General features: G+C 33.2%; 2 protein-coding genes across 2 annotated transcripts; one reads left to right on the top strand and one right to left on the bottom strand.

Annotated features, from left to right (window-relative positions):
- Nucleotides 1-1,331: 1,331 nt before the first annotated feature.
- LOC122309783 (methylthioribose kinase-like) lies at nucleotides 1,332-5,364 on the bottom strand. Its single transcript, XM_043123438.1, has 6 exons — nucleotides 5,047-5,364; nucleotides 4,018-4,327; nucleotides 3,203-3,377; nucleotides 2,905-3,106; nucleotides 1,980-2,194; nucleotides 1,332-1,754 (listed from the first exon to the last, which is right to left on the bottom strand). The coding sequence occupies exons 1-6, from the start codon at nucleotides 5,230-5,232 to the stop codon at nucleotides 1,589-1,591; spliced, it is 1,254 nt and encodes a 417-aa protein (XP_042979372.1). The 5' UTR covers nucleotides 5,233-5,364; the 3' UTR covers nucleotides 1,332-1,588.
- Nucleotides 5,365-9,557: 4,193 nt separating this feature from the next.
- LOC122310991 (triacylglycerol lipase 1) lies at nucleotides 9,558-13,677 on the top strand. Its single transcript, XM_043125312.1, has 9 exons — nucleotides 9,558-9,914; nucleotides 10,392-10,502; nucleotides 11,278-11,418; nucleotides 11,631-11,741; nucleotides 11,873-12,016; nucleotides 12,104-12,144; nucleotides 12,228-12,304; nucleotides 13,020-13,115; nucleotides 13,225-13,677. The coding sequence occupies exons 1-9, from the start codon at nucleotides 9,738-9,740 to the stop codon at nucleotides 13,545-13,547; spliced, it is 1,221 nt and encodes a 406-aa protein (XP_042981246.1). The 5' UTR covers nucleotides 9,558-9,737; the 3' UTR covers nucleotides 13,548-13,677.
- Nucleotides 13,678-14,685: the final 1,008 nt, after the last annotated feature.

Genomic DNA, 14,685 nt, shown 5'->3' with positions numbered 1-14,685 from the left:
AAAAATTTTAAGAAGTAATACTACAAGATAAGTGACTTGATCATAAATTAGGATTAACATACGTGAGCTAGTTATATATATTATTATTAAAACTAGTTCTTTAGAAGCCAGCATTTATGTACCACACATATCATGATATTATCAAGTACATCATTCATCATATTTCATTCAACATATTATAGTTATGTATGTATTATTCATCTCATGCATCTCAAGTTGCATAAGACACATAAGTTTGCATAAGATTAAGTGTAAGATAAGCTTAAAACAGTTAATCTGATAGTCATTCAAATGCATGGTACCAATGCGATTTCAGGGTGGGCGTGCAAACCATAAACTCAAGTGTGGTTCATCTTAGTTTGTAAGAATATTGCACAGTTAGCTTCCATTGCACAAAGAATTAAGTGTGTTGGCCAATTAGATTAGTCAATTAATTCAGATAAATCAGTCACGCATAACATAAGTATTAGTATGATTAGTCATGATTTTAAGTTCTCAGCATAAAATATTTTATAAAAAAATTTATGTTAAGTATTTTATGGTATGATGTGTTTTTTACTAAATTATCTATTCATTTTAGTTTGATTTTATATTCTTAAACCATTCTAAGTAAAAATAATTATGATGATAGAGTTGCAGGACGGGATTTAATCCAAAGATGCGTGATAGTGGCTATAGTTTAATTATTTTTTCTCCTAAACTTGCCGAACTCATCGTCAGTGGGGACCCAACTTCACGGACACAAAAAAGCTCTAAATCCATGAAAGACGAAGAAATTGTCCCTAATTAAGATTGAGAGAGAGAGAGAGAGAGAGAGAGAGAGAGAGAGAATTGAGGACAAATCCCGAAAATGATTTCACAATCAAATGAGAGTTAATGATGTATGTCAGAAATGATGGATTATGCTCCTCAACGTTGTTTACCTCTTGTTTATATCTCATTGTCTAGTTATTTTTTGTTTTAGGAGTGTTGCTCACGTGTCAAAATATTCGTATGAAATTTGACTCTAGGTAGGAATGGTTTGTGGATTACGAATAGCTATATTGTATAACGTATGAGCCTAATAAGACATATCATATATATATATATATATATAGTGCTAATTACTTCGTGGTCCTGCTGAGCCACATATATATAGTGCTAACTACGGAAAATGACTTCAAATAAGGGGGCCGGTTAAGGGCTTGTTGATCACCGACATTAGCAAATTAATAAGCTTTATCATCCACTATCTCGATTCATATAATAAATCAATTTTCCAGATAAAGGATTAGCATAATCTGTCTTTTTTTCTTTTTTGAATGTTTTCTATTGCACCATACAGCAGCAACTCTGCAAACAGAATTTACTAGTACATACACAGCTCGGTTTTTGTTACACGTGTTAATTAAAGAAAATCAAAATCTATAAATATCTTTAATCGACCAGTGGAAGACTCAGAAGTTTTCTTGGTCAACAACAGATTATATTACTCTTTCTTGACGTTGACATTACAATAGACAAGGTAACAGTTCATTCAATACAAACTTCTGGAAGGTCTCATGCCGGACACTCAAGCAAACTATCGTTCACCCAAAGCTTTGTAAGACTACAGTTTTTTAATGGCCGAAACAACCTCAGTAATGTCCTGGAAGTTCCTCCGTTCCTTGAGAAGCATCTTTGCTACTTCAAGAGCCCGGTGTTCACAATCCGCTCGTTTCCTGGCATCGGTGATTGATTCAAAATCCTCAACATGTGCCACACCAACAATTCTCCTGTCAATCAGAAAGATGCCCCACAAATGAAACATTAATTATTTCAGTTAACAAAATCCCAACAGATATTAGAATAAGAATCTCATTAGAGATCATAAAAGGATCAACATTTGGGGAATTATCCCACACGAGCAACATATGACGCCCAAATGTGCAGTATAATTGCCTTTTTTTCCTTGTTGATCGAACATCATTCTATCTAGAATCTGTTATCTGTTTTGTTACCTTATCATTTTGGCAGCACCAAATCCAAGGGTGTCATGGAGCAAATCCTCCATAAATTTCTTTTGTGCAAGCTGCTGAACCTCTGGATTGTTATATATTGCAGGAAGATATGCCTCACCAGAAGCATCCTTGTGCTCATCCCAAAGTGCAATGAATTTCTTGTGGAAGAGATTCCAAACCTCTTCAAATGTCCTCAAAATCCACTCCTTATATGTCTGCAGAACAAGGTAATTAAGATATGAGCATTTAAAAACAAATGAAGAAAAGTTTCATGTAAGGAAACTGCAACCAATAGTTTCATTGATAAAAAACCCAATTACAATGACAGCAGAACCAACAACAATAATACACATCAGTAACATAACTAAAAGGTTTTCACATTTAATGCAACCAAGAAAAAAAAAAAAATACTTTTCTAAGGACAAAAGTCCAGGAGCAATATATGTACTTGAAAGAACAAGTGGATCCAAAAACAGAAACATCTGAACTCTACAACTCAAATGAATCAAAATACAATGAAAACAAGAAAAAGGCATCTATTAATGTGCGTGTGTGTGTGTGCAAATATTTTTTTAATAGGTAATCAAGAATTTTATTCACAAAAAGAGGCAAAGCCCATGTACAGTGTGTGTAAATATAATTACATAAAACAAGTACATGATTATTTTCTGAAGAAAAAGGAAAGAGCAAAAAAACATCACATAAATCTAGAATGGCCTGAAAATATATCAAGACAAACACTGTAGTGATGTAAATAACCAGGAGACAAAGACTATGACATGTAAATTACTTTACTAAAACCTGTTAATTACTTTACTAAAAATTAGCCACTAAACCATCAAATATATTGCAACTAAATGCATTAAGAAATAAAACAAGCATCATAAAGAAAAGACAGAGAGGAAATTACTAAATGGAGACGTACTTTTCTGTCATTCACTTGATCAGCATGTCCATCTTGTGCAAAGAAAGCCAAAATCAAGTTTCCCAGAAATGCTCCAATGTCAAAACCCATAGGCCCATAAAATGCAAATTCGGGATCTATAACTTGAGTCGACTCATGAGTAACCATGATAGAACCAGTGTGGAGATCTCCATGTACAAGTGCCTGGGCTCTTTCACAGAACCTACAGGGAAAGCAACTCTTTGATATCATAAAATACTAGAAACAACAGAGCTGCCACATGTTCTGAAAAGACAGTAAATGAAAGGAGGTACAATACTTGGATTTCAACTCAGCAACTTCAATTTTCAAAATATTATCCTCCCGAACAGCCTCAGCATCGCCATCAAGATAAGGGGAAGTCCAACGATTATATTCAGAAACCTTGTAAGGGTCAGAAAAAACCACCTGCTCGGTGAGCCTGCATAACTCCACATTCCCGCAAAATTTAGCAACTGCATATAAGCAAGCAATAGCATGAGTAAGACTATGAGACGGATCAAATACATACGAATCAACATTATAAGCACAGCACCAATACAACTTACCTAATCATAACATAAATCATGCTCTAAAGACAGTGGGTGTCAGAAAAGAATTCACAGAAGGGGCACGTAGGTAAAATAAAACAAAGCTATCCACTTTAATCAACTTTTACAGACTAAAGTTCAAACTAACCACTAGACAACCTAATGTTGCACACCTGGCATGCGATAAAAAATGGGTCAGAGGTAGCAAGCCTTTTCTCAACCTTACGAATCTTAAATCAACCTATTGGTACAGTTCAAAGCCCTCATAATTAAAAAAAATTCATCAGCACCTGGGAAAACATCAAGTTAAACCTTCACATGAAAGTTAATTTGCAATGTGTAAACCACAATTAGTCACACAATTAAATATATCCTTGAAAGATATCGTCGTATTTGTAAACAAGTACATAAAAATTTGAAGAAAGACGAATAGAAAACCTTCCAAATCCAATATAAGTTCTTAACGATGCATTTTCAGGATAACACCTCAAATGAAAATATTAATCCGTAGTAGAAAAAGTATGTGAAACCTCAAAAGCAACAGACAATTCAAATCAACACATACCAGCATGTTTGTGATCCATGGTGGTACGATAAAGAAGGGATGTGAAATAAAGAGTCCTTGCCATGTATTCTGACATGTGTTCTGCCAGAAAGGGGTACTCAATCCCAGCAATCAATCCTTTTCTCAGGATTATATGTGGAGGCTCCAAGTAGCGCATGCCAATCAGAGACATAGTACGATCAAAATGATAAACTTCAGGCACATGCTCTGGACTAAATTGACCATGCTCTCTCAGAGCTAGTGCCTCAAAATATGCCCGTTCCCTCGTCATAGGCCAAGATTCCCCTATACAACGTATATATGGAAGAGCCTGCACGAAGAATTTGATCATTGCACATGGAGGGATCTAATTATACACTTTGACTACAAGAAAACAACAAAAACATAGCACGTAAGTCTTTTAATAATTATGAATTCAGTAAAACTAAAGCGCCAGAATGTGAGAGAAATAAGATTGTATGAGATATTTTTCAGTTTGCTACAATTCATTAAGGTTGAACTAGACCAACTGACAGTAGAACAATCAATAATATGCTACAACCTTTATTATGTAATCCAATGTGTTTCATAGGAGTAAAATAATTCTACGTCTTAATGTAGACATACAAATTCAAGATTCTGTGTCTACAAAACTGGAAGGGGGCAAGTGGACTGGATTATGACGGAAGAGCTTTTGATTAAGTGGGAGATGAAATTACCTTAGAAGATATAGTAGGGTGCTTTATTCATTATTCTGCTTCTCAGTTTATAAATCGTAATAAACCCATTTCCTTTATTCTTTTTTTATACAAGTTTCTGCTCAGTATCTACAGTAAATGAAATCCGACATACCAACACCCCAGTTCGTCGAAAACTAAAATCATTTGTCAAAACGCGCACATGTATTAGCAAACTAGTACTTTTTATTGAATCCCAAGGGCCCAAACAATCTACCGAAATTTATACCGATTGTATATACACAGCATGACAAATGAAATGTTCTCCTATACATAAGGGACAAAAAAGATCAAATTCCGGAAAAATGAAAACCTGTTTGATGACTAGAGAACCGGCGGGACCGAGGATGATGTAGACAAAATTGAGGTTACCATCTCCGACCTCTTTAATACTGACCTTGTCGAGGTTACTTCCGAGCTTAGAGGAGAGGGAGGGAACGGACTTTATGTATTCGATCAGGGACTTCTCGTCCAGCGGCTTGAACTCCGAGAAAGCCATTGGGAGAGGTGGTGGGCGAATTCGAAACCCTGGGATCTGTGGGGTTTGAGAGTGGCAAGGGAGTGAGATTTTTGGAAGAGGGGTGATTCCTGGCTAATTGGATTGGTGCAAGGAAATAATAATAAGCGTCGAGAGTACGAGTTTTGTCTTTGAAAAAATATAGTTATTACGTATTAATTTGTGTATTAATATAATGTGATTAGTTAAAAAGTATATTTTATTAAAAATAATATTATTTTAAATTTTAAATATGAATAAATTAATATTGATACATAAATTAGTTGCACAACTATATTTATATGTAGCAAAATTCTTTTGAAAAAAAAGAACAGAAAAATGATACATTGAACTTGGTCGTTCATGGGACTCTTCCAAATGTGTGTTCAAGGCTTTATCAAAAAAAAAAAAAAAAATGTGTTCAAGGCAACCCTTGAGGTTGTGATGGGATGAACCCTGTTCTATATTTCTCCTCGGATTCCAAGTGTCATTTCACAATTTTGGTAATACGAGTCAAGATCCTAAAATATCCAAAACAGTCGGCTAATGCGGTGACTGTCGTCTCGTGGTAGAGATCTAACCATCAAACTTTGTTATTCTCACGTAAGACCTGTTTATATAACATTTTTTAAATAAATAAATCTTATTGATATAACATATAGTATACATATAACAAATAGATTTATTCCTGTTTAAATAGATAGCTATTTAAGAAAGTGAAATACCTTTTCGATTGAAAATAAGATAAAAATCAAACTCTAGTCTTGGTAGCGGGGGCAGGCAAGGCATGGGTTAGATGGAAGGGGTTGATCAAAGATTCCATTCTCACTTACCATGGGCTGGCTTGGAACAAGCCATCTGAAACGGGCACGATTCATGATGGCAGGAGTTCGCATGCGTCACCTATATCCATCATTCTCACATAACTTTGTCATCGCACTGAAAAGCAAGCCATATCTTATTACTTTGTCAATGTTGAGATTATAATATTATATTAGGCAACCAGTTATACATTTGCTGCCATTATCGGTCTAATTGGTTCGGTCCACCGATTCGTAGAAAGATTTTTGGATCACATTGAAAATTTCGGTTTACATATTTTCTGGATCAAGCTAACGATCCGATCGGTCGGGATAGTATAAAATAGGTCAAACATACAAAAAAACTTAAATTTACTTCTAATATGTATTTTCAGCCCAACTATACCCAAAAAAAAAAAAAAACATTTGCAGCCATTATTAGTCTAATTGGTTCGATCCCATCGATTCATGGAAAGATTTTTGGATCATATTGAAATTTTCAGTTTACATTTTTCTGAATCGAGCTAACGATCCCGTTGGCCCATTCGGTCTGGATTAGTATAAAATAGGTCGAACAAACAAAAAGTCTAAAATTACTTCTAATATCCATTTTCAGCCCAACTATTGATTTTTTTTTTTATATATATATATCAACTATTTAACTTTATTTGTATATTTTATACTTGAAAATAACCTAAATAAAGTTAAAAAAAATATCAAAATTATCCATATCCATCGATGGGAATTAGCAATCATGATAATAAAGTTAAAAACAAAATATAGAGAAAATCAAATTAAAAAAATACAATATCATCCAAACTCATAATACATATGGTCGATAGGTTAAATGAAAATCATATAGTTAATTTATACAATTATTATATAAAATAATATATATATATATATATATAATATTTTAAAAAACTATATATAATTCATTCAGTTTTATCCCTAAAAAAAACATACACACATCCATACCGGACCAAAAATTGAAATTGTAAAGATTATATGGACAAAAATAATCAATGTACTTATTAGTCCGATAAACTTACACCCTTAGAACACTCGCATTGGCTTAATCAAAAACTAATGCATCTTTAAATTTTGATAAATTTATTTAAAATGAACATGCATTGGATTCATCAAATTGATATTTGGAAAAATTTGAGTAACAATATTTGTTGCTCTTCTTTCAAATTTGAAAGTCTACTATTCCACTTTCAAACTAATATTTTATTCTAATTTTAATAGGCAATGGTTTTATTTTATTTTATTCTAAATTAGTTGGAAATTAATTATTTAAGTACCAAATTAAATTATTAATGTACATATGGTTAGTATAATTACAAAATATGAAAAGAAAATTAAAGATATTATTATTAAAAAAATAATATTATATTATTATTTTGATGAATCTAATGGCTAATCCAATGTGAAATTATAGATAGGAAAGTTTTGGATTTATAGAAAATTTGAAATTTTCATTAAATTTTGAAGATAAATTTAATGAAGCCAATACTAGTGCTCTTAGCTTTTATAAGTCTCGTCGTGAAAACCCTTTGGTCAAATTAGTAAACTATCAAGGTGCAAAAAAGAAATATTTTATTAGGTTTTGATAAATGATATAGAATAAATTGAATAACAATACTGTAAAGTTAAAACATTATTTGAATATAATTTTTACTATTTTTTACTTTAAAATTTGAAAATTTTATATATTTTTTTAAGAAGTTTGGAAAAATTATATTGAATTTTGTATTTTGAGTAATGGTTAGGTGATAATTATATGAAAAAAATTGAAACTTGAAAATTTAAAAATGTCTTGTATTTAAGTAATATTTGTGAAAAAAATATTTAGAATATATGTGAATACCCCATTGTCCAAACTAGCCCTAAAAGTTGAATAAGGGGATGATACATCGTTTAGTTATACAGATGATATGAGATAAAATAAAAGTTAAAAGTAAAATAAAATATTGTAGGAATATTATTTTTTAATATTACTTTTGTTTTGAGATTTAAAAAATTAAATTGTTTATTATATTTTGTGTGAAAATTTAAGAAAATTGTAATGATTATATGAGATGAAATGAGATAGTTTGGAGTTTTAATTGTAACTAAACCAAGTTATGATATAATAATTTTGTAAATAGTAGTTAAATAGTTTGAGTTAATATATTTTATTAGATTTTGAGAAATGAGAGAGAAAAACTAGAATAAAAATATTATAAAGTTAAAAATATTGTTAGAATATAATTTTTATTTTGAAATTTAAAAAAATTTGATTTTTTTTTTTATTTTGAAATTTCAGAAAGTTGTAATGATCAAATGAGAAAATTTGGTAATTTGAAATTAAAAAATATTAATATTTAAATAATATATGAGAAAAAATAAAAATAAATAAATAAATTCGTGATAAGATTAAGGGAAATGATAGAGCTACCGAAAGTTGGGTCCCGACATGGTCTGACACTTTTTTATTTTTGGTTTAGTGATTAAGGATATGTCTTTTTTATTAGAAAAAAAAAGATGTGTCTTTTAATGATGTTGTGATTTTTTTTAAAAATGTTTAAGGATATAAAAAAATCTATAAAAAATAAAATTTAAATATTTTTGGCCTTCTCCATACCCATTATGGGGCTACAAGCCTACATCCTTGATGAGTGTAGTACTAGCACTACTCTACAAATTAGGTTCTATTTAGATGTTAAATTAAATTGAGATAACTTAAAATGAGTTAAGTTTTTTATAAATCGTAATAAGTTGAGATAATGGAGTGAGTTTTGTGAGACTTACCTAAAATATATTTGAATGTTAATATGAGTTTAAATGTATTTATAAAAAGTTGAAAAATGTTGTGAGTACTGCATGTAAAGGGGTGTTAAGTTGAAAAAAAGTTATGAATTCTACATATAAAAAGGTTTTGAATTGAGATGAATTTATTGATTTGAGAATTTGGAATCTAGATATTAGACTCGAGTTAAAATTAAACTAAATTGAGTTAATTTAAATTCAATTCAAATTCCAAACAGGACCTAAATCAACTAACCACTAGCTGATTTTGTGTGTGTGTTTGTGTTTTTTATTTTTTAACTTTTTTTTGTTATATGTATTTTTTTAACACTTCTAAATATATATTTTTTTAAAAATCATAATATTATTAAAAATAATTCTTTAATTATTTAATATAAATATAATAAATAAGTCCAGCGGTAGCCCCACCTAGTTCTAGCAGAGTAACATTACTTCATTTTACCGCTACGTCATTTTGGATTTTTTATTTTTTGATTTATTTTTCATATTTTTTAATATATTTATATATTTTCAAAAAATAAGAAAATTTACAAATATATCATATACTAAAAATTATTTCTTTAATTATTAAATAAAAATAAAAATATTTTTTTTAACTAAACAATAAATTTAAACGGTAGATTCGACTATTTGAGTCGACAAACTAACTTTATTCTTTCCAAGAATATTTCCGATTTTAAAGGAGATCGTCGTCTGTTTAATTACTAAATTATCTGTCTGTGCCATGTGCCATGTGGTCGAGGATAATTTCAAACAGCGCGTGGGACGTGGGAGTGTAATCTACGAAAGGTCACCGGGAAACGGCGTGAAAGAGAAGCTTCCACACGTCTCCTCTGGTTGGGTGGGGGTAGTCCCTTCCCTTCCCTTCGTTCCCGCCAACTCCAATCTTTGTCAATGGAGAATTCATTGGTGGCGGTGTTGACCTTGGTCCTCTGTCTTTTCGCCTCCCAAATCTGCGCACAATTCGCCGTCACCCTCACCGGAAATTCCAATCACCGCCCCCGACCTCCTGATGTCACTTTGTGTGCCCAGCTCATTCAGTCCGCGGGATATCATTGCTCCGAACACAAGGCTCTCTCTCTCTCTCTCTCTCTCTCTCTCTCTCTCTCGCTTATTCCTTTCTTAATGGAAAGTGGGATTCTTTGCTTTCGTCATGGCTAGTTAGGTTGGGTAGAAATTGCAGGAAAGTAAAAGAAAATGGAACGTCATAACTATTTATAATATTCTTTTGGAAAATTGGGAATCGAGTAAACTAGGTCTTGCTTAGTCAAACTGAATTTGTAAATTTCCCAAAAGCTGAGCCAGGGAATTTGTTTTGTCTATATAATTGTTGCTTGCTGATTGCCAAGGAGCCAAGGAGCTTTGCCATCTACCTCCATGCTGTTTTAGATTCCGTGAACAATTCGAAAGTTTTCGTTGAAATTTGTGGTGAAATTGTGGAATAGTTGCTAGGAATTTTTACAAGTTTTATAGAGATTCATTTTTGTTTTGTAATTCAAACCGTTGTTTGCTTACACTTAATTTGGAAGTTTTTCCTTATGTTATCAGGTTCAAACAAAGGATGGTTACTTATTGGCTCTTCAGCGCGTGTCTTCTCGTACTGGGTATATAAAAGAACAGCGGGGTCCTCCGGTCCTCCTTCAGCATGGTCTCTTCTTGGTGAGCTTCCTTATTATCTCTTGCTACAAATATTTCCCTACATTGGCCCAACATTTTGGTAAGAAAACAAAAACTCTTTTAACTCTTTGAGATGGCCGTGCGATTTTGGGCTCTTGTTTACTCTTTTGATCGATAAAATTTTTTTTACCGATTAAAAAAAAAAATGATGGCCATGCGTTTTAATATAAAATGAAGTTAGAATTCGTATTGGTATGCAAATTGTACGGGAGAGTGCCTGATTCCATTTAGAATTTTTACTTGCACTGCCAATGTTAATATTGCTTGCTTGGGTAGAACAAACATGTCGTTTGTGATTTTCTGTGGTCGAATAGCTGTTTGAAGAACCCACTTGTCCGGATTCTTTGATATTATTTAAAAGGGTTTTGTCTGTGAACATTCTTTGGGAAAGAATGTTCCCAACCACTATAATTTAAGGCCCATGCTACTTCTCTTAAAGCAATATTCTCCAACTATCTGTGTTATAAGATTCAAATGTCTTTTACCAGCATAACTTCTGTATCTTTACCACTTGTTACAACCACGAATTAAGACATTGCATTTGGATGAAACTCTACACTGTGACACGACTGTTGCATTTGGTGATTCAACAGTTGTGTGCTGGTAATTTTTGGATATGCACCTAAAAGTTGCTTTAAAACTGTTTCTTTCTGTAAGTTTGCAACGTTGGGATTATGTACTTGCAACAATTAAGTTAAACTTGTTTCTGGATTTAACCTATTTTTATTTTTTCCTCAAAAATTTCAAATACAAACAGGCAGGTGATGTATGGTTTCTGGATTCTCCAGAGCAATCATTGGGCTTCATCCTTGCAGATCATGATTTTGATGTTTGGGTTGGAAATGTGCGTGGAACACGATGGAGTCGTGGGCATATATCTTTGTCAGATAAAGATAAGGTTACTTAGCTTATGTGACTCGCTTCTCTTTTGTTATCAAGTTTTTCCAGTGAAGCACCTGTAATTTGGGTGTGAAAATTTTGGGGATTGACTTTTATATTAATACTGTATATATGTTGTATGGCAGTCTAATGAGAAATTGTTCTAGTCACGGTTTCTAAAACATACTCTGTTTCAATAAAGTGACCATACTAAGTTCATGTTTTCTGCAGGATTTTTGGGATTGGAGTTGGCAGGAATTGGCTATGTATGATCTTACGGACATGATATCCTACATAAATTCTATAACAAACACCAAAATTTTTGTTGTTGGACATTCACAGGTATTACAGATCTTATTCTCTGTTTACTACACCCCCCCCCCCCCCCCCCCCCCCCCCCCCCCCCCCTCCCCCCCATTTTTTTTTTTTTTTTTTTAACTCGTATGAGCTTAATTTATTTCCATTCTTCTCAGGGGACAATCATGTCTTTGGCTGCTTTCACTCAGCCAAATATAGAGGAAATGGTTGAGGCTGCTGCTCTTTTATGTCCAATATCATACCTGGAACATATCACTGCACCATTTGTACTTAGAATGGTTAACATGCATCTTGATCAGGTATCCTTATCTACTATTATTGATTGACATTGTAGAAATGGTTTCTGGTGTTAAAATTAATCATAGATAGATATTTGTTTCTGACAGATGATTCTTGCCATGGGCATTCATCAACTGAACCTTAGAAGGTTATTAACTACTAATGTTTTTCTTTCTTCTTTTGCTTGAACTTGGTACAACTAAAAACTTTTGTGTCGTACATAATCTTCAGTGATTGGGGAGTCAACCTCTTGGATTCTGTATGTGATGGCCATGTAGACTGCAATGACTTGCTTACTTCTATAACAGGTTCTTCTACTTTCTCTCTCTCTCTGTGGACATGGACACATTTTTGCCATTCTACTAATACTTGTACTTGCTATGCTATTCTGCCCAACCCCTGCTGAGGAAGAAATATGGTTCATAAATGAAAAGAAAATATGCTGATTCATGTGGACATGCGATGTTAAATATATGATTTATCCACCATTGTCTTAATGATAAATTAACATAAAAAGTAAGGGTCATTATATTTTAACAAAGACCCACACCCAAGTTCTATAGCTTTGGGTCTGCTATCCTGATCGTGATTTTCCTACCCCTAGAGAGAAAGGCCCCTCTCTTTTTGGCCAGTTTCGGGCAAGGAAAGGATGGATTTGAACCCTTGTCATCCTGATTTGTAGACACTTGCTCTAATTCTCCAAGCAATTGGCCCTACCCCATCTACATTGGATGTGTTTCCAATAGTATCCTAAAAAAAGAATCTTTGTGCATCCAATATGTATTTAAAAGGTTGATGGAATTTATTTTATCCAGTTAGTTGTTAATGCAACAGTACAGCATGTGGAGCTTAGTTTCCATAATTCTATTACATAGAGAATTTTTGTGTCTCAGGCTTCTGTGATGCAAGTCAATCAGCAGTGCATTTTCAACCTAATAGCATCTTCAATCTATATTATAAGTCTTTGATATTAAGGCATACTCTTTCTCTTTTTCATATGAAGTTGGTTCATTAATGTTTCAGGGGAGAATTGTTGCTTCAATAACTCACGAGTGGATTTCTATCTTGAATATGAACCTCACCCATCATCTTCAAGGAACCTGCGTCATCTTTTCCAAAGTATGCTCTGACATTTTCTTTTTCTTTTGAGTGGGAAACAAGGGTCAGGGGGCTCAGGCTTGCATCTTTTAGTGGTTTTGTTTACAATAGTGTCCATTGTGCTTTGTAGTGATTCGCAAGGGTACCTTTTCCAAGTATGACTATGGATTTTTCAAAAACCTGAAGCTATACGGTCAGTCGAAACCTCCTGTATTTGATCTTGGCCGCATACCTGACTCACTATCACTATTGATGGCTTATGGGGGCAATGATGACTTAGCTGATGTGATGGATGTGCAGCATACTCTCAAGGAATTGCGGTCGAAACCAGAGTTGCTTTATCTTGAAAACTATGGTCATATAGATTTCATTTTGGGTGTAGACGCAAAGAAAGATCTTTATGATCATATTATTAAGTTTTTTAGGTCACGGGGAAAGTCTAGTAGTTTCTGAAGCAACTGCTTACCGTGTCTTATATGGTCGATGTGGAACTTGGAAGTCTTTTTTTCTTTTGGGGGAGGGGGTGATGTACGGATGTATCAGACTCTTTATGTTCATGTATTATAAAGGTCATTATATCTCCCTTCTCTTTCTAACAATGTATGAGCCAAGATTATTAGGTACATTTTCTGCATTTTCGGGCTCTATCCCATTTTTATTGTGGAAGAAGATGTCGTTTGGTCCTAGGATGATTGTCCAGTTTTTTTATTAATGTTAACCTAGTATTTCTCTTTGGCAAGAAGGAAGACGGAAGAGGAAAGATGCTTTAAATTTTCTTTACCATTTGTTGGAACGTTCATGTGAGTTTTCATATCTCCGTCCCCAATTCTTCTAAATTTGGACAGATGTCACTATGATGACTGTCTCTTAATCTAACAAATGCCTTACATGAACTATTTTTGCAGCAAAGGAAGATGGAGGGAGTCGTTCTGGACAGTCGTGACTCGTGACAGGCTTGCTTGAAGAACTTGTTGGAGCCTGCTTGCAAAGAAGCCAAGCGAAGGAAATTGAAACTTTATAAAAAGACAAGTAGATATTCTGTAAGGTTGTCTCCAAATGGACCGGGCATAATAATCATTGCAGCTAAATACGTCAACTATTTTCGTAATTGGCGATGTGCTTGTAACTTTGTATGGTAACTCTACCAAAAAAATGATTCATTCTTTAATTAGTATGTAAAGAATATTCATAATATCCAACGCAAATATGCATATCTGTTACCATGTTTTTTATTTAGTTATGGCAGGCAATAAGCGGCTTTTTCTCTCCCCCGAATGCAACGGCTTTTTACGGCAAGAGCCATCTTTTCCTTGAGAGTTGAGCCCAATATGCATATCAGCATATGCATAGTTCCTTCAGAAGAAACCATGCAGCGAAGGGAGATTCTCTACCCCATCCTATTTGATCTTGCTTCTTGACAGCTTAGCATGAAGACAACTGTTGTTGACAAACCAGAAACAGTTCATTTCCACAATTTATTTTCTTCAGCCCCACAAACTATTTTTCCACCCACCCACTCTTCAAATATGTAAAATTATCATTTTTTCTAAAAGCTTAAGTTGATGAGAAGATATAATTTTATTATTTATTT

This window comes from Carya illinoinensis, chromosome 5 (assembly GCF_018687715.1).
Source record: "Carya illinoinensis cultivar Pawnee chromosome 5, C.illinoinensisPawnee_v1, whole genome shotgun sequence".
Classification (NCBI taxonomy): domain Eukaryota; kingdom Viridiplantae; phylum Streptophyta; class Magnoliopsida; order Fagales; family Juglandaceae; genus Carya; species Carya illinoinensis.
The sequence above is the reverse complement of the archived record's forward strand: the minus strand, read 5'-3'. Positions and strand labels throughout refer to the sequence as shown.